This window comes from Centroberyx affinis, unplaced genomic scaffold (genome assembly GCF_046629955.1).
Source record: "Centroberyx affinis isolate AG114_WGS23_722 - 3 ecotype Tasmania unplaced genomic scaffold, CSIRO-AGI_Caff_v1 ptg000067l_1, whole genome shotgun sequence".
Lineage (NCBI taxonomy): Eukaryota > Metazoa > Chordata > Actinopteri > Beryciformes > Berycidae > Centroberyx > Centroberyx affinis.
In genome coordinates, this window is record NW_027278778.1 from 62,189 (window position 1) to 87,352 (window position 25,164).

Sequence of the window (25,164 nt, forward strand, 5' to 3'; positions counted from 1 at the left end):
TGACCCCTCAGATTTATCTGGTGACACTTTGGAGGGGCCCGAGCCCTAGGTTAGGAACCACTGGACTAAACTAGCTAACTGTATGTAAAGTAGTTCAAACTAGCTCCACCTTCAGCAGTTACAACAGTAACATGCTGCTTATACACTGATGCTTCAGTATTAATAATCTAATGTCATATATAATAAAATATCAGTCAGAGGGACCAAACCACTACTTTTGCTTTAATACTTTAACTACATTTTGCTGTTAATACTTATGTACTTTTACTTAAGTAGAATTTTTCATGCTACCTTGTAGGGCAAAATACTATCAATGAAAAACAGATCAGTCAAACCTTGCATATAAGTTCCATAGATTTTGGTCATCAATTTAATTATTCTGAGGGCAATGTTCTCAGTCTGCCACTGAGATAATGATGCTCAGATAAACTTCACACAGCCGCCGTTTTGAATATTTGGAGCGGGAAACTCTACCCGGAAGATTGGCATATCTAAAATTAACGTAGCATTTCTTAAACTCATAAGTGGGGAGAACATACAGATAAACCTAACCGTTACCGAATTAGGAGAACAACAACAACAACGACTTTTTGAATTTAGCAGGGAAGTTAGTTAAGCTACTAGCTAGCTTGATAGCTCGCAATAATGGACTAAATATATTAAAACTTCATTCATTAAAGCTACATTCATTTCAAATATGTTTGTCAGTGGCGAATCTGTGAAATGATAAATGTTAGTATGATAGGAATAGACTCGCTCTTCCAGGTAGAGTTTCCTACCCTAAGTATTCAAAATGGCCGCAGTGTGAATATGGTCAAGTTCGTGTGCCATATCAGTTGAGGAGTTTTTCAGTGCGTACCACCAGGCCTGAAAAAATATTAGGGGAAACACTGAAGTTTAATGTAATGTCAATTCTCACCATCCATCCCATGACGTTATTCCAAGTGCTGATCTGAGAAGAGAATAACAAAGACATGGTTTTGTGGGACACATTTGATGTACTGTGTATGGAGATTTGTAAAGAGAAAAGAGCAGTGTGTCCTAAGAGAAAGTTAACAGAGGTAAGCAGAAATCATACAGGGTGTGTTGTGTAGAGTGGGTAAAATGGGGGTGAACCTACTTACAAAAAACAGCAGGGGGCGATAATGCGCCTGAGCGTTCGATGCCAGCTATCGTAAGGCAAGTAAGAAGCACATGACACAACACATGACACAACACGGAAGTCATTGGAATGGTACCTGAATGTTTGTGAATGTGCAAAATACTTGTATGTCGGGTTACAATAACAGTTTAATGTGTGCAATGAAATTATATTTTGGTACACAGCATATTAAACTATTATACTGTCGATTAAGGTAAGGACTTTGACCTGAAAGCGTGAATGAGTTGGTATTTTGCACGTCGCCGAGGTGTAGGGGTTGACTCTTGATAATGGCAGTGAATTGGGCCGAGAGGATCGCCGCTTTCTCCCGCAGTCCATCCGATTTCCTCTCCTGTACAACCGCGGATGGTTTCCTCGCCGAGCTGCTGCGTGAGCTCCGAGATGACAGAGCCAGTTATAATGTCAAGGTAAAACATGTTAATATACAGCAAGATAGCCCCGAAACGCGGGGTTCTCAGTCGTATGGACTATGGAGAAAACGTTATGCCACACTCTATTCCAAAATCTGTCAGTTTAATATTGACTTGCTTATCGCAAAGATACACACCTGATATAAAATGAACCTAAGACCTTTTACGAATAAGTATGAGCCACTCTTCAATTCGGCATGAATCCAATATATAAAGCAGCACTTACTTCAATAAAACATCAACTTTTAGAATCGAGTCACCCGTTATTTCTTCGAGCCTCTTCCATCAAAATACACCGTGGAGGGTGGTGGCGTGCATTACAAATTAATTCTATAAATGGATATTTTATTGAAAAAGTGCTGCTTGGTGGATTATCTATATGCCGAAATTACCAAAAGTCCCTAATGATTTGTAATCTCTTCAGTGATGTTGTACGACATGTGAACGTTTGCCGATAAGCAAGTCAACATTAAATTGCCAGATTTTTGAATGGAACTTGGTGTGATGTTCTCTCCATAAAATACTCATAGGGGTGAATAGAAGTATACACGCCAAGAAAGTGCACTGATAACGTGAACAACTTGCAGTCCATATTTGCATGCCTGTACACACTTCTGTGTTCTGCCATCTGTACCCCTGATAATGTGAATAACTAGTGATGCACACTTCCTCTCCAACCCTGTCAATGAAGATGCTGTATCTATTTTTTGCATTATTCTCAACATGTTTGATTCTTGTAATAACTTGTCATATTTTCTTCAGTATTCTCCTCCTGTCTTAGTGTCTTGTTTAACCTAATCCTACACAATGTCTCTGTTTTCTAGTTTTGTAATTATTAATGGGGCTGTGGTTCTCTTCTTTTCCCCATCTCAGGTCCTGCTGCTGTCCCCGCTATGTGAGTACCCGACGCTGCTGTGCCCCTCCGTCTCTGTGGGTGAGGAGACAGCGCTGGAGCTCATGTCTGTGTTCGCCCAGTGTCCTCCCAAGTCCCTACAGTTTCAGTGTCACCTCCTCCTGGCCCTTACCTCTGTGCTCCTCTGCTCTTCCTGTCTGAGCACGCGCTCCCGCGCATCTCAAGACTTCCTGGACCTCCTCCTTCAGATAGCCCAGGACACCAGTGACCTCCATGGTGACGGAGCTCAGCGCTCCTTAAGGGCCACGGCTTGTGACTGCCTACGGGAGCTGGAGGCCTGCTGCCCGGGCCTTCTCTCCCAGCGCCTGGAGCTCCTGAGTGGGCTTAGGCAGCAGGAAACCTCCAGGCTTCACCAGGCCTATGCGGGACTCCATACTCTGGCATTAAGAAACGCCGTGTATGTGCTCGCCCAGCAAACAGGAGCTGGTGCTGAGGATCTTAAGGCTCTTCTTGGGGGCAATGCGGCGGTCGCGTGGGAAGCAGACCCAGACTCGCCCCTGCCGTCTCCCCTCGTCCTGGGCCCCATGGGTAGAGTGCCGACCCTCCAGACCGGACCGGATTGCAAGGAGTTGCGCTCCCTCCTCTCCTCCCTCCTCGAGGAGTCCTACCTCCTCACCCCTCTGTGTCAAGCTGCACTGCTACATGGACTGATAGAGGTGGTTGTGATGGTGCCCGGTTTCTCGCCAGCCATTTTCAGAGCTCAGCTGCTGCGACTATTGGGCACAAGCGAGGTTGGTTTCAAATGGGATGAAGTAGAAATGCTTGGGTCTACAGAGCCCCGATACATTCTGTTCTCTTTTGTATTGAGAGAGTGTCATGCCTAACTCCTTGTTAAAGCTGCACAAGGCAACTTTGTATATTTGTACATCACCAAATTATCTCATTGACCCAGCCTCAGTATAAAGAGTTTATTGGCAAACTGGGGTATGGGGTAGTAGTAAGCACATTTTCCTGTGGTGTGCCAGAAAGTGGAAAAGACGATGGAATTTCAAGCAACACAAATACAAAAGTTGAGATATTATTGATTTTATTTTTGTGAATCACTTGTAAGCTGAATTTGAGTTTGGTGTGACGTTCTCTCAATACGAGAGAACTGCATGTATTTGGGCTAGAGCCTGCTGCGAATGACAGGCTTTGAGTACATGTTTAATGCTATATTTTGATTTTGCCCATACATATTTGACTCCTTGCGAAATTCAGAAAGTAGTAGAATTCAGAAACCTTTCTTTATCTCATTTCAGGTTTGCCTCCTCCACACCACTCTGCTGATGAAGGCCGCGTTCACGGACAGCCTGTTCAGCGCCGAGGACGAGGCGTTCCTCCTCAAGCGGCTGGTCGGGCTCTCCCAGCACCCGCTGCTGAGCACGCCCGAGAAGCTCTTCTACATGGACTGCATCCTGCACTTCCCCGAGAACCGGCCCATCAGCGGCGGCGACGGCGACGAGACCCTCCCCGTGCTGCTGACCCCCCGGCTGGCGGCGGCCCTGGTGCCCACCGTGTTCAACGACAGCGCCACCATGCTGGCCCGCCTCAACCTGCTGTCGCTGGTCTACCTGGAGGAGGGGGAGGAAGGGGAGGGCGAGGGAGGCCGAGGGCTGGCCTACCTCTACGACCACCTCGCCTCGCTGCTGCGCATCGTGGAGAACCGGGGCGGCCGGGAGACGGTGGTGACCTTCTTCCGAGCCTCCTTCCTCTTCCTCTTCCACTTCTGCCACGTGGAGCGCTACTCCCGCGACCTGACGGAGAAGCTGTGCGCGCTCTACCTCCGGCACACCCGGCTGGCCCCGCACCTGATCAACCTGGCCGACCGGACCCAGGAGAGGCTGGGGGAGTCGGGCTGGGCCGCGGGGCTCCTCGGGGCCCTGCAGGGGGCCGTCACAGAGGCCCCGCTGACCCGGCTCACCTTAAAAGACCTCAGCTGGCACCTCAAGGTCCTGGCTCGAGCGGCGGAGGAAGGGGAACTCTCCCAGCGGGGCGCCCTCGGCTTCCTGTTCAGCGTCATCACCTCCTCCTCCTCGTCGCTGTGCGTGAGCGGCGACTGGCGCCTGGGGAACGGCGTGCTGGGGGTCTGTCGGCGGCTGCTGGTGCACCCCGGCCTGGACTCGCTCCTCATCCCTCTGGGCGACGTCCTGCAGCATCTCACCCGCCACTACGGAGACACGGACATCCAGGACCACGCCCGCCTCTACTACGCCCTCCTCACCACGCTGTCCCGGGAGAAGCTGGGCGGGGTGTTAGCCCAGGGCGCCACCGAGGGAGGGCGGCAGGTCAAGAAGCGCACGCTGTCCTCCATCATGGCCGAGAGCGAGGAGCTGACCAGTGCGCTAGCCGTCCACCGGACAGAGAGGCCGGTGTTCAAGCTGGTGGAGCTGGACAATCACAAACCACCACAGGGAATAGAAAGTGAACGAAACATCGATCTAAAGCCAAACCAGAGGGAGAGCTGCCCGGGTGAGGAGAGCGCGGCACTGGAAGCCTACAGAGCTCAGTTTCACAGCCCCGGCTTTGCCTCGGAAATAACCTTAAACTACCAGCTGACTCACACCGAGGCTCGCGACTCCCGCTTCGATCAGCTCTTCAGCATCCGCCTGCACTTCGAGCTCACCGACGACCACTACGAGGAGCTGGGCGACATCAGCGTTCCCTGTCTGTTCAGAGAGAGGGCGCCGCCGCCGCCACAGGTGAGGCTGAGTCTGAAGCCCAGGCGGCCGTACCCCACCGCCCTCCACGCCAGCGCCATCTTCACCAGCCAGGACGGCCTCACCTGGCACGCCGTCCTGCCGGACGTCCGCGTGGCTTTTCAGCAGACCTTCGTGCCCCTGCCCGCTCCCCCGGCCTGGGGAGCAGAAGGCAAGCGGAGGGTGTTCGAGGGGTTATGGGGTGAAATCTGCTCCGGGAAGTGCGGGGAGGAGGATCCAGCAGAGTGCGCCGCCAGCCTGTTCTGCAGCCAGCTGGAGGAGGCGGCTCTGGTCGCCTTGGTGGAGAAACACTTTCTCCCATACCTAATATCGGAGCCGTCCGATAACGAAGAGTATAAAGTGCTTTTCTTCCTCCCGCCGCGGTCTCACGTGCTGCTGAGGATCAGGTCAGAGGAGGATGCTGTGCAGTTCAACATCGCCACAGATAACTGGCAGCTTTTGCCTCACATCAATTCTTTTCTACTGACGATTACCGAGTCTTCACAGCAAGAAATTGTCGATAGTTGACATTGAACGTTATGGATCCTCCTGGCTTGTTTTTACTGATAGCTGAATTTTAACAAAATTGTTGTTTTCTTCTGACAGTGCCTTCATGAGTTCAATTCTACTTTTAAATAAATTAAATTACTGAAGACAGATGTAACATTGATTTAAAATAAATACTTATTGCACTTTGATTTCCCTGACTGGAAAAGAAACTCGTGTGAAAAATAAAATATTTTGTAATTTATTTCCCAAATAAAGTCAAAACATTTGACTACATCTTGGTCATTGTCTATAAATAAATGACAAAATACATACGTTGCTTTATTAGTTGCACAGGACATCACTGATCACTAGATGGCTCAACAGCAGTTGTATTACCCTCTGTATGCTCTACAAAATCAATATTCAAAGTCAGATGAACACACTGAGAAAACGGCATTTGGGTCCTAGGAAATGCATTGAACCTCAACTGTATGATGAATATCGGTGAGATACTACAATGACTGTTAAAATAAAGTCTTGGATACGGTGGTTAAAACAAACATTTTAAAACCTCGTTTGGTGAAATGTCCATCCACATGCCTGTCAGAATCCCCAAATCTGATCTTTCGACATTTTGGAAATATGTCCTTTAGGTTTTGACTAAAATAACTGAATATTTGTCAGGTTACCTTGTGTGTAATACAGTAATACATTATGGCTTAAGGCAGTGTGCGAAAGTCACTGAACCTCTGTGTAAAGGATGGTTTGATAGCAGCAGCTCCAAGCTATGTATGGATTTTTCACAGTTCAAATTGCTAAATCTGACTCTTAGCATCCATTAAGACTAGAGTTAACGTCCCTCCATGTGGCCTTTTTAAAAAAAATCTGCCCCAGTTCAGTCCAGTTGCACCAGTCCTTCACTTGGAGAGGCCCTCGAAGTTGGGCTCTGTGCAAGGTGGCAGGGCGCTTTGCTGGCTGAGAAGTTTGTCCATGATGGCGATCTCTGCGTCCCTCTTCTCCACCTCCTCTATGGGGGTCCAGGACATGTCGTGTTGAAGTTTGTACGCACCGACAAATGGGTGAGGGCAGCTTGGACCCCATTCCTTCAAAAGAGAGGAGGAAGAGGGAGAGGAAAATCAGATACAGCAAAATGTTTTAATGCTATTCAGTCATTTCAGACCGAACATTTCCCTCCTATAAATCAGATCAATTAGTTATCTGTTTACAAACTCATGCAGTTCTCTTCTGTGTGTGTGTGTGTGTGCTTACATCACTTCTCAACCAGGATATGTACAAAATTTCATAATTAAGTTGGAGCACTATAATTGCTTCTTGGTTTGTTTATGTTGTTTTTCAGCTCATAAAAGTTCTAAAGGGGTAAACAGTCTGGGGTTTGCTTCCCTAGAGAATTTATCAAACATTCCCTGACTTTCCCTGTCTGGAATAACACACACCAGTCCAATCCAACCTGAACCGCCTCTGGTCACTATCACTTCCCCCCGGGGTTACATGTAGACTTTGAACACCCAACTCCCTCAACTCACAGCATTATGTAAACATTATGTGCTTGTAGGTGTTAGGTTAGCCTGTTTTTCTCGTGTCATCTTCTTGGGACTCTCCCCGAGGGAAATGTTAAGTAATAGCAACAGATACCGTATGCAGACACTACTATCATTTTGTAACATTTCCTGTCCATACAAAATGATAAAACTTATAAAACAGCTGAATGCTCTAGCATCATTTCACTGTACTTGTTCAATGTACACTCAACGCACTCAAACCAAGTTGTTCAGTACAATGCCAACCTTAGGGGAGATGATAGAGAAGTATTTCTGTCCGGACGGTCGCTGGTAAAGGTAATACATGGTCCCTGGTTTTTTCACAATGTTACAGGCAGCATGGTGGAGGTCGGCATCCTTTTTGGCATCTTCCAAAACCTGGACAGAGTGAGAGAGAACAGTGCAAATGTACAGACTGAAAGCATATCTTTTCATTTGATGTCTGACACACTCAAATGCCAATATGTACAATTATCTATTGCCGCAGTTGCGCTTCTCTTTTCAATTAGCCTTGTTATCATCCAATCATGCCAGGAAACACAAACAAGGCAGATCTGAACATTCCCAAATCGGATTTTGCTCGCATTAAAATCGGATGAGCTCAGCCACCTTGGGATATCTGGTCTGGCTTATTGGATCACAATGCAAGCAAAATCTGATTTGGGAATCTTCAAACGTGCCCAGTTTATGTGTCCTGGTGTAACCAGGTGATAAAAGTTACACTGACAAAACAAGTATAATTGTGACATTTATTTCCATACCACTTTATTAACAACGGCCCATGTGTACTGGTGCTTCAGTTGATGGCCTTACCTTTCTGGCCTGTTGCTGTAGGTATCTGATCTGGTCAGCAATAACTGTCAGCTTGTTGGAAGCGTTGGCTTTAACAAAATCATCTCCCTAAAAAAACAACAGAGAAATAAATGCATCTAAATAAATATAGAGAAATAAATGTTCTTATATTCATCCCCACCAAGAAATATGTCTGTGCACAATCCTGACAGTCACAGAAGGTAAATCAGATAAAAATCTCAGTCCGTACCCTCTGTACTTGTGTTGCCAAGGCGACCAGATCCATGGGGTCTCCGACTCTGTTGGTCTGGTAGGAGCTGACCAGCTCCAGCCCACTGGGGGCGCTGCTGCTCTCCACCAGGGTCACTGCAAACACCCAGTCAGACAGGTTGAGTCACATTACATTCATACCACAGCTGACTGAGTCCACCACGAATACTACTACTACTAGATCATCTAATACTACTACAACAGGAGTAGTAGTTGTCATAGTATGTATAACTTATAGGGTTAGGTTATAAATAACTTCTACTGCTACTAGTACCACCATTACCATAACAAATGCTGATAATACCATACACACTACTACTAATAAAAATGCACTTCATAAAACTAAGCTCCACCGTAAAATAAAAGGAGCATAACTAGCAATGAGCTATAAAATAATAAAAAGAAGACTTGCACTCTCAGGCCATTTAGCTTGTTAAGACTGACTCAACAAACCATATGGACTCCAACAAAACAAATTATTGTCATTTCCACTACAGCATAAACAAGGCAAAAACATCTACGCAGGTGAATGCAAATTAATACATTTTACTTTCCAGTTGTTTCTTAACAGAATGTTTGCTGGGTTTGTAGTGGTTTACAGTGTAGCTGCAGTACAATGTATACAGTTGCTACGAATGTGATAGCTTGGTTTCCCTGACCTGGTGCAGGATATACGACGAAATATATAGAGCCAAAGTCTTAAGTCTACCGAGGCTTAGTGGAATAAGCTAAAAAAAAAAACTAAAAAAATAATAATCTTGAAACTGTTCAGGAAGGACAGGTTTAATAAGAGCATGGTGCAGAGTAGGTGCAGAGCAGGTTACCCAATATAAGTTCATGTTACCTGTGGTGGTTTTGTCAGGCTGATTGGGAAGGCTAACAGTTCTGTCCATTTTCTTCTCTGTCAGTTGCTACTGTTATAGTACAAACTCCTTTCTTGAGTGATTTTATCTTATGCAATCCCTCTGTCTGTCAGCTCTATGGTTTTGTAATAAGCGAATGTTTGACCAAATGTGGAGGGTCCTGAATCTCCTCCCCGTTTTGCCTACAATTGTTGGTTTTATTTGTGCCTGTATAAAATATATTGAAACAACTCAACTTATTCAATTTGATTTATGTTTTCGGATTTAAACATCTACACATATGATTTTGTATGCTTATTTACATTGGAACTAATATTTCCGGTGGTGTATTTGTGCTTTTTTTTCTATTTCATTCTCCTTCTGACTTGGCTTTCTTGTCGGATACACCAAGGCAGCCTCGTCTCAGAACATTTAAATACGAGCAGAGATGTCACCAGTTGGAAGTCAAAAGGGGATAACATAACTGTCTTAGCAAAGATGGCGTTGATACAAAAATAGAGTTCTGAGTTGGTCTATTCGTCATTAAAAAGTGTTTTTTTAATCGAAATTACGACAAGGCACGCGTTGAGAATATCGCGTATTCCAGAAAACACAGACTTTATTGGGAACAACAGGAAAAACAACCGTATGGGTGCTGATTTCTTTACTTTTCGAAGCGTAAACAGTATTCCCAAGCAAGTGCCCCAAAGAACACCCAGGACATGGTTTCCCCCATGATGCATTGCGTGAGCCCAGCTGAGATTGACAAACGCGTTGCGGCTACTTCTAGCTGGTCGGCGCTCTTTCCTTCATGGCTCTTTGGCATTATACTTTATGCAACTAGTTTGTGTCCCTACATGTGAGTGTCTATCCCAAGAAGGTTCTATATTAACTGGAGGATGAACGGAAAAATGTCCGCCCATTCATTTGAATCTGAACGCAAACTGCTCATCCCGTTAATATAGAACCTCCTTGGTCTGGACCGGCATGACATACAGCCCAGAGCGTTTTAGTCGACTTATTTACAGTCTCCATCACTGGCTCCAGAACTTCTGCACTGCAACAGGTTACAGCTACATCAGCCACTTTGACTCTTTCTGGACCAAAATGGATTTATTCAGAATGGATGGTCTCCAATCCAAACAAGAAGGGGACAAAGCTGCTTATTTCAAATTTCATCAATTTTATTGCTAATAACCTACCCTGACATGTATCCCAGCAAGCACTTAATGTTAGGTCCCACATCTATCCCACACATCTGCCTGGATTTAATTAGGCCTATGTCCTACAACTTTGACTTCCTTATGTTGTGTTAAACATGGCTTAGTGATGGTGACTGTTCCTCTAATTGAATCCTCACCTCCAAAGTTCTAATTTTTTAATCAGCCTAAGTCATCTGGTAGGGGTGGGGGTTTATCAGTTATTTATAATAATAGTTTTAATATTGTCAATCTGGATGATTTCTCATCTTTTGAATGTCAGTTTTATAATCAAGGGAAAACTCCAGATCCTTTGTATTGTTATCTATAGACCTCCTAAATCTGTTGTTGGAATCCTATGTTGGTTTTGCTATTGGAATTGCTATCTTTTATTTGTATTATTTTATTTTATTGTGTTAAGCACTTGTAACCTTGTTTTGAAAAGTGCTATACAAATGAAATGAACAAGGACGTTTGCTTAATTGAAGCTTGAAGCTATATTCTTTTAAACAAAAATACAATTAATTGGTCATTATCTACCCAATAATGAGCTGGTGTATCATATTTTCCTATGATCAGCGGATCAAACCTAAGCATGCCCATGATTGTAAAAAACCTCCACCGCCAGACCTCGAGTCTTTGTCCCACACTCATCTTTTCTTCTTCAGCTGAGAGAAAGTGAAAGAGTGATGATGATGATAATGATGATGATGATGATGTGCAACACAAATCACATTTTTACCTGGATAAAAGATGACCAGGAAACAGGGCAGTAAGCCATTATAAGACACGACTCAGGCCTACTCTCATTGTTGCCAGAGTTTAGTTTTTTTTATATTCAAAAAATTTATATTTGCATTTTGGAGAAAAAAATTAAAGGATGTTATCTACTCTCCTTTTGAGGTACTAATTAATTGTGTCCTATCAATCATTTTCTAGCAGTAGGTATCACTGTTTCAAATGTGATATCTCATTTGGAAAGCAACTCTGATGGCTTAGGCCTGAATATATTTACAGCAGGCTATTTTGATGACTGACTTCTTACAAGATTGTATCTCGATTATAAGGGTTTTTCAATCTACAGGCCAACTTATTTGTTTGGTTATATTTTCCACATAGTAGGAAGAAACACTTTACAATAACAGGTGACAATGCTGGACTGGATTTTTCCTTTTCTGCACCTCAAAGATACGAGTTTTAAGTGATTTATTATGTCTGGTTGCCTAGTAGCCCTATTGGTTCAACCATATAAATCAAGGAGAGCCCTTTATATGAAAAAGAACAATATAATCCTAAGGTAATTTTTTGTTAAGGATGCCATACAAATATAGCAATAAAAGTCCTAATAGGAATATTCCCAACACACGTCACATTCAAAGAAAAGTAGAAATATGACAGTTATCCAATAGGAGATAAACACCATCAAATACAGTAAGGTCAGTAAAGACTCCTATTGAAAACCCCACACACAATATAAGTCCCTATTGGAATATTACAGGCACACAGAGGCAGAAGTAAAAAAAAAAAAAAAAAAAAAAAAAAAAGGGGGGGTTGGGTGGAGGGGCTGCACCGGGGACTCTAAACCCCACCTCCAGACAAAAGTTTGCTACCCCCGGATAAAGAAGTTTCACCTCTCCTCACTACCGGCTCCTTCCTTCCCAGGCTGCTGTCCCGTTGCAGAGCCTTCCCCCCCCTCCTCACACACACACACACACACACACACAAACACACACACACACACACGTTTAGCAGAATGGAGCGCCGCTATGCCCTTATGTTTTTGTGCCTTGTTATTCCACTATGCAAGTCCGACATCAATTTCAGCAGCCCCGTCGTTCTGGAGCCGTACGACTTCCTATTCGACACGGCGGTGGAAGCCTACTACAAGGGGGACTGGATGTCGGTCATCCTGAACATGGAGAAGGCGCTGAGGAACAAGGCGACGGTCCGCCGGGTGAAGGCGCACTGCCGGATCAGCTGCGCCAACCGGACCGCGTTCGGCGAGCCTCTGGCCGGCCTGGGTGTTCCCATCCCGGGCGCCGGGGCCGTGGAGGACCTGGGCTTCTTCCAGAAAATCCTGAAACGGGCGGACTGCGTGAAGTCCTGCGAGAGCGAGAAGCTCGGGCCACCGACTCTGCATCTGGTCGGTGCAGAAGTGGAGCTGGAGTTCAGAAAGAGGAGTCCGTATAATTATTTGCAAGTCGCCTATTTCAAGGTATTGTATGGAAATGTGTTTGGATAGTGGCAGACTGGAGGCAGCGAATAAGCTATCATCAGTCTATGCAATAACAAATCTACTGTAAATGCAATAACTGTAAGATGCTTGACTTTCACACATCGCACAAATCATATTTTATTTTTCCCCAGTGTTGTTTTCCTGTGTTCTTGCAGGATAAACACACAGGCCCAGCACTAGAAAACCATTCAATCTCATTCAAACTTTTACCCCATTCTCAAAGTGAAGCTGTGGATAGCTACTGTAAATGCCCCAACCCCCCAAAACCAAGACACTCATGCCACGTCTTAAGGTGGAGTCAGGCTGTGTGTGCAGTCTGACGTTAGACGCAGCTCTTTGGGATCCAGCAGTTAAAGGCCTAATGCTGCTTTCAAGTGCTCCTTAGAAGCTAAAACTTCCTAGTTTCAGAGTCGTAGATGTGCTTTTGTCGAGCGTGCCTTTTTTGAAAAGAAAACAAACGCAGCTTTTATGAGGCTGATGTTTCATTTCAAACAGCACAGAGCCACTGTGAAGCACAATGAAGTGTATCAGTTGTATTCACCATTGTATTGGGTTTGCTCTTCTAAAGTGTGGCATTTCTGACGGTACTTGAAAGCAGCAATAGTATGAGAGCTGGTCCACAAACTTTCAGTCACTATAATACTCCTATATTGAGTTTATAGTAGCTTTATCATACTTAAAGAGGCGAACAGTAAGATTCCCACTGTCCCATAGCACAAAATGACCATAATATAGGCTATCTGCAGGAGGCTTGATAGGGTTGATGACCAATACCAGTGACTCCATGATTACTTAGCCAGGTGCTGAGATTTCAGGCTTTTGAAACGCACTCACTTTGAAACGAATGTGGCGAGGAGCGAAAACTCCTCTTCACTAGATGCTTCTGTTGGATCTCTGATCTATTTAGCTGGCTTACGTGTCTCTATTGTGAAAATGTGACTTTATCGTCTGTGTTAATTACAGGCTGACATAGCTCAAGGGGATGTGAGGGACGAGGGGGGCAGAGACCCGTGTAGGAGAGAAGTTCTATCAATGTTGCAATTCATACTGGTCACCAGTAGAGGTCGATAAAAGTCATAGATCACCTAATGCCCCTTTAATGTTTGTAGTAAGGTGCTGCCTGGGGCTTCGGCCATACAGAGAATGTATTTCTAAAAGGACAGCTGAAGTGCTCAGTCCAGGAACTAAGGCTGATAGCAAAGGGGATAAACAAGATTCAGGACGGCAATTTGATCCCTTCAATCATGTTTATTGGCCTAGAGGTGGGGAAGGACTATACCTACAGCAGCCGATGTCAGCGATTAGCACAGCTTCAACTAACCGCCTCTGTGTTCCGGCAGATCAATAAGCTGGACAAGGCGGTGGCGGCTGCCAACACCTTCTTCCTGGCCAACCCGGACCACATGGAGATGAGACAGAACCTGGACTACTACAGGATGATGGCAGGAGTACACGAGGAAGACTTCAAAGACCTGGAGGCCCGGCCACATATGGTGAGACGGAGAACAAACTCCTGAACGCACTCCTTTTCAGATCATTTTTATGGCATTTTTTTTTTTTTTTAGACAGTATTCATTTTGGATTTTAGGTTGCAGTTTAGTCTTTTGACAAGACTTTTTGACTAAAACGTTTGTTAGATTTATATAGTTTTTATCTCCATTGGCAGGATGCAAGGTGGAGAATAAGCATTTATTCTCTCTTTCTCGAGGCAAAATATACAATTTCATATAAAACAAAGCTTGATTCAATTTAGTGTCCATTTATTTTTTTTTAATGATTCATTTTTGAACTCTAATCTTGTCCTTTTTCATCGACAGAAATGCCAAATTTGATGGTGTCTATAGCTTCCATCCAGTCTTATTGAATGTTTCATGAGGAATATTTTTAGTTTCGGCTTTCAATGACAAAATGAATACTGAGAATAGAGCAACATGAGCGATGGAAGGGAGAGCGGACGTTATGTCAAACAGAGGGATTTGAACTGGAAGTCTTCTATATAATACACAACATCAGGTAGAGGAGACTGTATGGCAGCTCGTTACACACCCACCTGCCCCCCCCCCCCCCCCCCCCAGGCGGAGTTCATGCTGGGGAAGCGCTACTACAGCGACGAGTCCTTCGGCCTGGCCGCCGAACACTTCGAAGTGGCTGTAGACGAGTACTTCACTGCCGATCGGGAGTGCAGAGCGCTGTGCGAGGGGGCCTACGACTACGACGGGTACAACTACATGGAGTACAGCGCCGACCTGTTCCAGTCCATGACAGGTGAGAGACGGCACATCTCTGGTGTGATATGAGACGAAAGTATTAGCATATGGTCTCAGCGGTTCTCAAAGTGGGGTTCGGGGACCCCCAGGGGTCCTTGAGGGGGTTCCAGGGGGTCCCCAGCAAAAAGGGGAATAATTTATTTTCACTATAATTCCATCCATAAGTATAACACAATGACAGAATGTATTATTATGGTCTACTATTTTGGTCATGGGTTTCATACCCTTTCTGTAATAAAACATCTAAAAGTAAAAATCTTATCAGATGGGGGACCCTGGGACAAAATCTTATCAAATGGGGGTCTGTGGTCTAATTTGTGTTAGTTTAGGGGTCCTTGATGTGAAAAAGTTTGAGAACCACTGGTCTAAGGAGGTAGTTGGATTAGAAATGAGTATAGACTTGGGCAATATCCAAAATGGAAAATCGCGATGCTGTCCCGCCAAAATATCGCGATATACGATATTATCGCCATTTTGTTTTTCTTTCATATTTTAAATTACATCAAATGTGATCTCACTATTCAAGCATTGGAGGAAAGAACAGCTATTTGGTGTCATTTGCTCATATGAAACCCATATGAAATAAAATGACCCATTTTTCACTACCACTATGATTATTATTATTTTTTTTTTTACTATCCTATCACTAGATTATAGGTTTATAAGTTTAAAAGTTTGCACAAATGTGATCTAAGTAACACATGGTGGGGTGTGTGTGGGGGGGGTGATATCAGATAATGCGGGAAAATATGATATTTCTGCTCAATATTCAATATTATCGAATATCGGCGCAAGCCTAGAAATAAGTATGACACATGCATGGAGCAAGAGCAAGATCTCACTCCTAGAAAAGAAGTCTTGTTGTACTACAGTGCGCTGACCCCTCTCCCTTGTGTTAATGTGTGTGTGTGTGTTTGTGTGTGTGTGTGTGTGTGTGTGTGTGTGTGTGTGTGTGTGTCAGACCACTACATACAGGTACTGAACTGTAAGCAGCGCTGCTCTGTAGAGTTGGCCTCGAGCGTGGGTAAAGACAAGCCCTTCGAGGACTTCCTCCCCGCACACTTCAACTACCTGCAGTTCTCCTACTACAACAGTGAGTCTCACATGTGCCGACACCATCATCATCATCATCATCATCATCATCATATACAGTGTATCGTTTATGCCATTTGGTGGACACTCTTATCGCCTTACTGTAACGGGAGTGCATACACTTTCAGAATGAGTGGGAATCAAAGCCCCTAATCCACTGAGCTTCACAGGCCCACTTCTTATGATTAGGGTTAGACCGATATATTGGGCCAATATTAGCCTTTTATTAAGTTATCGGCCACTCATGTGGTCCACCGCCAATAAGATGAAGGTTCCTCCCTGACCACAGGAACATAAAAACAGTCTGTAAAACCTGAAATAAAATGTATTTTCTATATTTTCTCTTATTAAGGAGCTCCTAACCACCTAAATTAATTTAATTTGGGTTATAATGGATAATGTAGGTTTTAATGGAGTTTTAGTGTCACTTGATAGTTTGTTTGTTTGTTTGTTTATTAGGATTCCCATTAGCTCACGCCATGACGTCAGCTAGTCTTCCTGGGGTCCGACACAGAAAACACACATTTTAACAAACAATTATATACATTATATACATTCAGACAATACATTACTTACAAAGATCCATCATCAAATCATTAGGCACTACAAAAAAAAAAAAAAAGAAAATCAGCAAGCAAGATAAGTCATCTAGTAAATCCCGTTTCCACCATACCAAGAATAAAATTTCAGGGGAAACTGAATCCTTGTATTTTTTTTGGAATTTCCACTAAATATCATACAAAACTATTGGTATCAGCCTTCAAAAACCCATATCGGTCAAACCCAAATTATGATCACCATCATCATCATCATTGTCACCACAAGCCATCACCACCAACATAGAATATATTTTCTATTATTGATTAAATGTACAAGCACACAGACCATTGATTGCATCTGAACACCAGTGTAACGCATTATTACATTTTAAAATAAGTATAAAATAAAAAAAAGGGAAAATTTGAGCGTGATAGGATTGAAGTGCAGTACGGATGCATTTAGTTCTTCCAGCTTTTGTTTTAGCCAAGTTTTAGTTGTGGAGTGGAAAGTGGTAAAGCCATTAATTTTGTAATGTTTGAAAGTCTTTAATAGAGAATGTGCTTTGGGCAGTGGAGGATCTGTCTGCCATCTGTAGTGCCTCTTGTGTTAGTGCTGTAAGTGTGCTTGAGTCTCGTCATAAATGGATACAAAAATGTATGCAGTCGGTGAAAAATTCAAAAGTGAGCGTGAGGTTATAGTCGTTAACAATCTCATTAGAATTAGAACTAAAAAGAGTAAAACACAAAAGTTCCAAGGCGCTCTTCAGGAAAACATTTAAAAAGCCTTTATTTCAAAAGAACAAAAACAACTCAGTTTCAGTGTTGCATATACTTTGCATCATTTTCCGGTAATTGATGAACATTTAAAATGGACCTTCCCCTGTCCACCATCTTGCTCTTCATGCAGTTTGGTGCGCTGCTCCGCGATTAAGGCCCCAGCATGTCTGGAACACATTGGAGTTGTTTTTATTATGTTCTTTTTAAGTAGCCATGAACTTTGAAAAATTTTGCATGAAGACCAAGGACCATCTAACACGTCCCTTTACACACCAAAACCCATCATCTCTATCCTCTCTTATTTGTATTACTAAAAAAAAGAGTGTACCATCCATTTTGTCAGATGTTCCAATATTTACATCTGAGTCTCATATACGTTCTTCACTATCTAACTTCTTCTGTCACTCTTTTTTTTTTTTTTTTGTCTGCTGTTTTCCTGGTTCCAAGGTGCGAAGTTTGAGCAGGCCATAGAGTGCGCTAAGACCTTCCTGCTGTTCCACCCGGAGGACGAGGTGATGAAGCAGAACCTGGCTTATTACTCTGTCATGCTGGGGGAGGACAAGGCAGAGACCATATCAGCCAGACAGGTGGGTCTCACTTTTCGCCCCAATTTGGTAGAGGCGTTTCTCCAAAGCACCCCACAGGACTGTGAGTGCATTCTTATTTAAGACTGTGTGACCCCAACTCCTTGAGATTTGGTGTAAAGCAGCATGCAGAAAAATGTAGTCAGGGGAAAATAGCCTCAATAATTGCTCAAAATGTACTCAAGTGTAAAGAAATGGCATTAAAAAGCAACAATCTACTCCTGTGCCATTATGGTTTGAGAGTCTAAGACACTGAAAGTTTTGTTGCTTTTTAAAGGGGCAATAAGTGAGATTTTTTTGCTGCCCCATAGTAAATGACAAAGCAGTATTATTATTCCAGTGTTTTGCATTATGATATGTAATCTAAAATCTAAAAAAAATCTAGTGTGATTTTATTGTTCAGAATACGATGTCTGGTTCTGTTAATGTTGTTGCAATTCCTACTGGTCGCCAATAGAAGTTGATAAATTTCATACTTAATACTTTCATGACTTACTTCCCCTTTAACATAGCTTTTTTGCACCACTGTCATGAAACAAAACAGTTTTTGCTTTAATCTTATTTCTGACCCCACCGATGCCTCAATATAAAATTAATTTTTTTTACTATTAGGAACCTTCTACATATCTTTGCTTCCTCTCCAAATTCCTAAAGCACAATCGCACTCTCCCTCTGTCTCTGTGTGTGCCTGCAGGTGGTAAAACAGCACGTCCAACAGTCCTTACTGGAAAAAGAGCTGCTCTACTATGGATATGAAATCTTTGGAATCACCTTTGTCGATCCAGTAGGTGATGTGTTACTCTTCCATCAAACGCTTTTTGTAAAATAAGGTTGGATTTGACTTTCACTGTTATTTTCTATTCAGGACACATGGACTCCTGCAGAAGTCATGCCTCAGAAACTGCGAGAGAAGCAGAAGTAAGATTTCAAAACCCCCGCTACACACACACACACGTTTTGCATAGTGCAGCGCAAGTGCAAATGGTATCATTAAAGCGATCTGTCACTCTTTTGTTCCGACGTGCCTCTGCCTCTCAGGGCGGACAGGGAGACCGCAGCGAGGATCACAGAGGAGATAGGGAACCTCATGAAGGAGATTGAAACCCTGGTGGAGGAGAAGAATAAGGATTCATCAGACCTGAACAAGTTAATGGGCCAGCAGGACGGTGAGCATTTCCCTTACTGTTTAAACAGACGGTCTTGTCTCATGATATGATACGATACGAGATACAAATTCAGTGAAAAGTCTGACTTTGCAGAATTCTGTTGATTTCTGAGCCACAAATCTTTCTAGCGATGACATTGGCTTGCTGGAATGTAAACAACAATTTAAAAATGTCATTACAAAGTGCAAATAATATAATGTGGATGGAGAGCTTGTGAAACTGTGATGGTCAAACCGTCTCATTTGTGATTACTGCAGCAGAATAAAATGGCGCTAATATCACCATTCATTTTTCTGCCCCACGATACGTATTGTCACCTTTTTGTATTAAGATATATTGAATTTCCCACCCACCTCCACCTCCACATGGCAGGCGGTCCCGTGCTGTATGATGGCATCACGGTTGCCATGGCGTCCGACCAGCTGAACGGGTCCCAGCGGGTGCTGCTGGATGGAGTGATCAGTGAGGACGAGTGCAGGGAGCTTCACCGCCTCTCCAATGTGAGTTTTCTGTCCAAAGAGGAAGCTGGTGGTTCATTAGGACTCAGTTGAGTTGGTCAGTTTTGAGCTTTGATAATATTTTGCTACTATAACTACTTTTGTTTCATAAAATATCCAAAACAATCATCAAAATCAACTATAAATAGCTCATTAACACATTTTTATATCAGCTATCTCAAGTACACTGAGACTTTTAACAGCTCTCAAAATTATGCATGCAAAATGCTTTTTACAACAAAAGGTATTCTGATGATGATTCACACATTTTTAGAAGATATTAGCTCATTTGAATATGTTTATAATGAATAAGTCATAATACGAATATTGTTTGTAATTGTGTCCATATTCAACATCATTCTGATAGGATGAAAGACTTTTTTTGTCCTATTCACTTGTGCCTTTCGTTAAGAGTTTTCATTTCCCAGAATTAGATTTTTAACAATCACAATTTAAAAATATATATATATCAATATGTAACAAATGTAAAAATTATAAGTTACACTCCTTATGTAATGTTATTGAAGTTGGTAGCCATGATTACTTTTCCTTATCAACATTATCCAATGAGATTTGAAAGAGTCTCCTAAGCTGAAGGGTCACAAAAGTTTATCAACACTTAGAGGAACATATAAAGTTAAAACATGAAACATTGGAGTTAGGTTTTCACATGACACCAGTGTTATATTACAGTACTAGTCTGTCATTTTGAAATCAGAAGCAATGAATGTGCAAATTTCTTTCCCAAAATGTATTCAATGAAACCACCTGATGTGTGTTTTTTTTCATGCATGTCTGTGTTTTCCATTGTGTCTCTCAGCCCATCGTGTTAGTGTGTTGATGTTGTGCATATTTCCCAGGCGGCGGCTCTGAAAGGCGATGGCTACAGAGGGAGCCCCTCCCCCCACTCCCCCAATGAGATATTCCAGGGAGTCACTGTCCTGAAGGCTGTGAAGGTCTGTAGCCCCACTGACTCTAACCAACAGCTTATACAGGATCAATATAGTTTCCCTAGGCAGCATCATTTGGTTCTAATGGATGGATAAAAAGAATAAACACACTCTTTGATAAACTGTCTTTCTGGTGGAAGCCCCTGTCCATACCGGCCTGCTTTTGAGATAGAAGCGGGCAGCAGTGTGCATCGCTCTCTCGTTGTTTCTTTGTTTAGAGTGGATAACTGATCTTAGTATAACATCAAGCATAAAGACCTATAAGTGCACGAATGATTATATATCCTTTGCCTACTTACCTTCCTCTACCATCCTTTTATAATGTAGCTAACCTACATATGTACTGAAGGAAGACCAATGCACTTAGCTCCCCTCTCCCTCCCTCCACTACCCACTAGCCCAGTAATTCTCAACCTTTTCCATATCAAGGCCACAGACCCCCATTTGATGCGATTTTGTGTCTCGGACCCAAATCTGAGAGTATTTTTATTGTTGGATATGATTTTGTCCAGAATCCCATGACAATTTGTATTGTAGGTAGAGAGATAACAGAGAAACTATGATCAAAACAGTCATTCTTCTACATTCTCTAATTGTGTTGACTTCTTGTAAATTAAATAACGGTGAAGTTTAACAATTCATCAATTTGCTGGGGACCCCCTGGAATCCCCTCAAGGACCTCTGGTGGTCCCCGGACCCTACGTTGAGAACCACTGCACTAGCCAGTAGCAATTGGTGCACAACTGCTTCAGAGTTTGCCTCACTTGGTCAGATGCCCAAGCCTCAAAACTGACTTTGAAAGGAAAATAGCAGAGCGATGATGCTGTCGATATTGTCGAGATGCTGACATATTATCTGACTCGTTTTTGTTCACCCAACATGGGAATTACTCTTGCTGAATTCAAACACAATGGCAACCCATAAAACCTGCCTACAGTGGCTTTAAGATCAAGATCTTACATAGGGTATCTTTAAGAGTCGAAGAGTCTTATTTTGCCAAAAAGTCATTGTATTTCTCTAAAATTCAAAAATGATCTAAAACCCAGTCCCAGCCCAGACCTCTGATGCTTTTGTCCAGTGGAATTCATAATGTGTGATCCATGACCTTCTGATTACAAGATGGTCTCTCTAACCGCTAGGCCTCCCTGCCACATTGTATCTTTATAGTGATGAATTTTGTATCTGCTGGGCTTAGACCAATATCCATGGGGCCGATACGAACACTGAACACAGAATTTTTTGCCATGACAATGCTCAAATTTAAAGATACTAAATATCAGCTATTGGAAAACGCAGTCCAAAAATGATTGGTCTGAAGTGTGCTGTGCCATGTCCCACACAGCTCGGACAGGAGGGGAAGGTCCCGCTGAAGAGCGCTCGCCTCTTCTTCGACCTCAGCGAGAAGGTGAGGAAGGTTCTGGAGTCGTACTTCCGTCTGGACGCTCCGCTCTACTTCTCCTACTCCCACCTGGTCTGCCGCTCCGCCATCGACGGTAAGTCAGGCAGTCACAGTACGCTGGCTCCCCGAGGGGGTCAGTGCTGTCCTTGAGGAAGAGGACATTTTTTGAATCTATATATATAGAGCACTTATTTACCCTTCTCTTAAATACTGCTGCGTATTCAAAACGGAATACTCCAGTTTTTGTCCCCTGTGATGACATTGGCGTCACCTCTTCTGCTTGTTCGTTCATCCGACACCTCGGACACCGCTGATCAGATTTTGATGAAACTTGAAGGAATGATGCATCTCCAGCATTTTTAAAATGACACACACTGGCCCAAGGGGGGGGCGCTACAATTACAAATCAAAACAAGGTGACATATTTGTTACCGACTGGCCCAGAGGGATCCTGCATCATTCTTTGGGGACTACTTTTTTGCTGTCAAAGCACTTAAATGTTCAACCTCTCTCTGTGCGGTCCGTTATGCAGAAAAGCAAAAGGAGCGCGAGGACCTGAGCCACGCCGTTCACGTGGACAACTGCCTGCTGGTGTCCGAGCTCAACGAGTGCATCAAGGAACCTCCCGCATACACACACAGGGACTACAGGTGAGCACACACACACACGAGCATTGGCCTATCATTATCATTAGTGAAGATGACATCCTCATATAGGGAAGGATTAACACGATTACCGCTTTTTCCCCCCCTTCCAGTGCCATCCTTTATCTAAACGATGACTTTGAAGGAGGAGATTTCATTTTCACCGAGTTGGATGCCAAAACAGTCACGGTGAATATGAAAATATTGTTGGCCTAGTCTTTTACACGTGAACAAAAACTTGTTGTAAATTTCAAGTTCCGGCCTTTTTTTTACCCTCACGTCGCATGTTCTGTATCTTCGTTGCCGTTCCGTGTCTCCGGCAGGCCGAGTTGCGTCCTCAGTGCGGTCGCGTGGTCGGGTTCGGCTCGGGGAAGGAGAACCCCCACGGCGTGCGGGCCGTCACCAAGGGCCAGAGGTGTGCCGTCGCCCTGTGGTTCACCCTGGACTCCGCCCACGAGGAGAAGGTACTGTACATCTGTCTAAATTAAGCTTTTCGCCTTTTGCCCTATCCCGACTGGATTAGAATAACTGGGGCAGGTCCTGTAATTTGAATTATTACCAGTCTAGAAGAAGTCTAGAAAGTAGGGATGGGACGATATATCGAAATTCAATAAATCGCAATGCAAAAATGTGACAATCGCGGGGCAGAAAAATGAATCTAAATATTAGCTTCATTTTATTCTGCTGTAGTAATCACAAATGAGACGCTTGAGCATCACAGTTTCACAAGCGCTCCATCCAAATTCTATTATTTGCACTTTTGTAATGACATTTTTCCCTACCAGATAGTATAAAAAGCAATGTACCTACTGTTTTGCAGCAAACTCAGAGGTCATCTGATAGTAGCAATAATCCAGTTTGAATTTACATGACTGTAACGTACCAGCAACACACTGTGTAGACCCATACAAAAGAGGAATAAAAATAAATGCAATCCCTTTGGAGATTGAACTCTCGCAACTTTATGAGATTCGGTTTGGTAAGTCTAATGTCACAGACAATGGAGCATTTGTTCCTGCAAAGGAAAATGATTGTTGGTTATAGTAAAATAATGCTTGTTTGATCGACCAGCATGTGCATATAAGCAGAAGTGTGGATCATAACTTTTATCCGGTATAAATGTTCTTCTGGAATCGTGTAAAAGCCTCCCTCAGTAATACTAATCCAGTTCGAATAGGGCTTTTGTCTCTCCCCGGCCCTGGCATTTTGATCCTTAATCGGTTTATTTTGCATTCTGTTTTTCCCAAATGTTTGCTTTTGTTCTCTAGGAGAGGATCCAAGCTCAGGAGATGTTGAAGATGTTTGCGACCCCCGTGGACGCGGAGTTCAGCAAAGCGGAGGCGGAGGCCCCCTCAGAGCCCCAGCCCCCGACGCCAGAAAGACCCGCCGCCACCGTCCAGCAGCCAGAAACACCCGCTGCCACTGTCCGGCAGCCGGCAGACAGCAGACCAGACGACAAAAAAGCAACAGAGGAGAAGCCGGACGGAAAAGCCGACACGCCTGCGGAAAAAACGGCCGACGCGCCGAAGGACAAAGCGGAGGGAAAACCGGTCGCCAAATCGACGAACACAAAAGCTAAACCGGCCCCTAAAGCGAAGGCCAAAGCCGGAGACCAAGCGAAGGCCAAAGCCGGAGACCAAGCGAAGGCCAAAGCCGGAGACCAAGCGAAGGCCAAAGCCGGAGACCAAGCGAAGGCCAAAGCCGTCAAATCGAAACCCGCCGCGAAAACGGACGGCAAACAGACGGTCAAAACGAAAAGCAAGCCGGCGGACACAAAGGAGGCGAAGCCGGCCGCGAAAAAGACAGCGAAGGCCGCTGCCAAAAAGGACTCCAAGGACCCTAAGGCCGCCGCCGCGTCGGCCTCGGACTCTCAGAAAGACAAGGAGGAGCTGTGATGAGGACAGTTTCTACATTTGGTGTCTATTTTTCTACTGTTTGGGAGTATTTTGTTAAAAGGTTTTCTCTGTGGGAGCGCTGAGTGAAAATGTAAAGTTGTGTTATTAAAATATGAAATGTCTTTCAGTGAAGTGGTCATGATGGACCACGGTGTTATGTTGAAAATTGAAGCCATACTGAAATAACAAGGGACTGCTGTATTGTTGCGGATGTCGCTCAAATCATTTCTCCAGTATTAGTTTTGTTGACAATCTTACTGTAACCATCTTTACATGGCATCCGAAGCTTCATATCCATAGAGACTGTGTTGTTTTCATCTCACTTTTCAAGATTTTAGAATTTCCATTTTGCTGTTTTGTCTTTCTTCTTTTGTGTTTGTTGTTGCCTCCGTGATGGAGAGAGAGCAAGGGGGCAGAATGACTGTTTTTCTGAGGAGGAACGCCTCTCAAATCAACTGCGTGAATCAATGAAATAAAAGTGATGTTTACAAAAGGTGGCGAGTCTTCATTTCGAATAATGTGGAGATCATGCGTTACCTCAAACTAACACCGGGTGGCAGGATGGAAGCATTAGAATTTGTCCCGCTCCCACTCTTCATTCAACAAGCCCCAGCAAGTTCACCTTTAACAGAAATCCTCAGGTTGTGCGTTTAAGTTTTTTGAGGAATCCTGCTGTGATTCGACTTTAAACTTGACCAATTAAAAACCCTTCTGTTATCATTTTAGTTCCTTTAGGCTCAGGACATTTCAACATGGTGTTTTTTTTTTTTTATGAATCTCAATGCCTACTTGGACAATTTCTAC

General features: G+C 43.7%; 3 protein-coding genes across 3 annotated transcripts; 2 read left to right on the top strand and 1 right to left on the bottom strand.

Annotated features, from left to right (window-relative positions):
- The first annotated feature begins 1,221 nt into the window (after nt 1-1,221).
- ap5b1 (adaptor related protein complex 5 subunit beta 1) lies at nt 1,222-5,742 on the top strand. Its single transcript, XM_071520708.1, has 3 exons — nt 1,222-1,569; nt 2,446-3,216; nt 3,727-5,742. Exons 1-3 carry the CDS (start codon nt 1,432-1,434, stop codon nt 5,689-5,691), a joined length of 2,874 nt encoding a protein of 957 aa, XP_071376809.1. The 5' UTR covers nt 1,222-1,431; the 3' UTR covers nt 5,692-5,742.
- A 176-nt stretch (nt 5,743-5,918) lies between these two features.
- Nucleotides 5,919-9,253, bottom strand: cunh1orf50 (chromosome unknown C1orf50 homolog). Its single transcript, XM_071520732.1, has 5 exons — nt 9,118-9,253; nt 8,254-8,369; nt 8,025-8,111; nt 7,458-7,589; nt 5,919-6,755 (listed from the first exon to the last, which is right to left on the bottom strand). Exons 1-5 carry the CDS (start codon nt 9,164-9,166, stop codon nt 6,570-6,572), a joined length of 570 nt encoding a protein of 189 aa, XP_071376833.1. The 5' UTR covers nt 9,167-9,253; the 3' UTR covers nt 5,919-6,569.
- Nucleotides 9,254-11,705: 2,452 nt separating this feature from the next.
- On the top strand, nt 11,706-24,833 carry p3h1 (prolyl 3-hydroxylase 1). The gene is made up of 15 exons (XM_071520720.1): nt 11,706-12,529; nt 13,891-14,043; nt 14,626-14,815; nt 15,779-15,910; nt 17,673-17,812; nt 18,504-18,593; nt 18,675-18,727; nt 18,848-18,975; nt 19,348-19,475; nt 20,333-20,428; nt 21,765-21,915; nt 22,354-22,471; nt 22,579-22,654; nt 22,789-22,929; nt 23,734-24,833. Exons 1-15 carry the CDS (start codon nt 12,068-12,070, stop codon nt 24,358-24,360), a joined length of 2,685 nt encoding a protein of 894 aa, XP_071376821.1. The 5' UTR covers nt 11,706-12,067; the 3' UTR covers nt 24,361-24,833.
- Nucleotides 24,834-25,164: the final 331 nt, after the last annotated feature.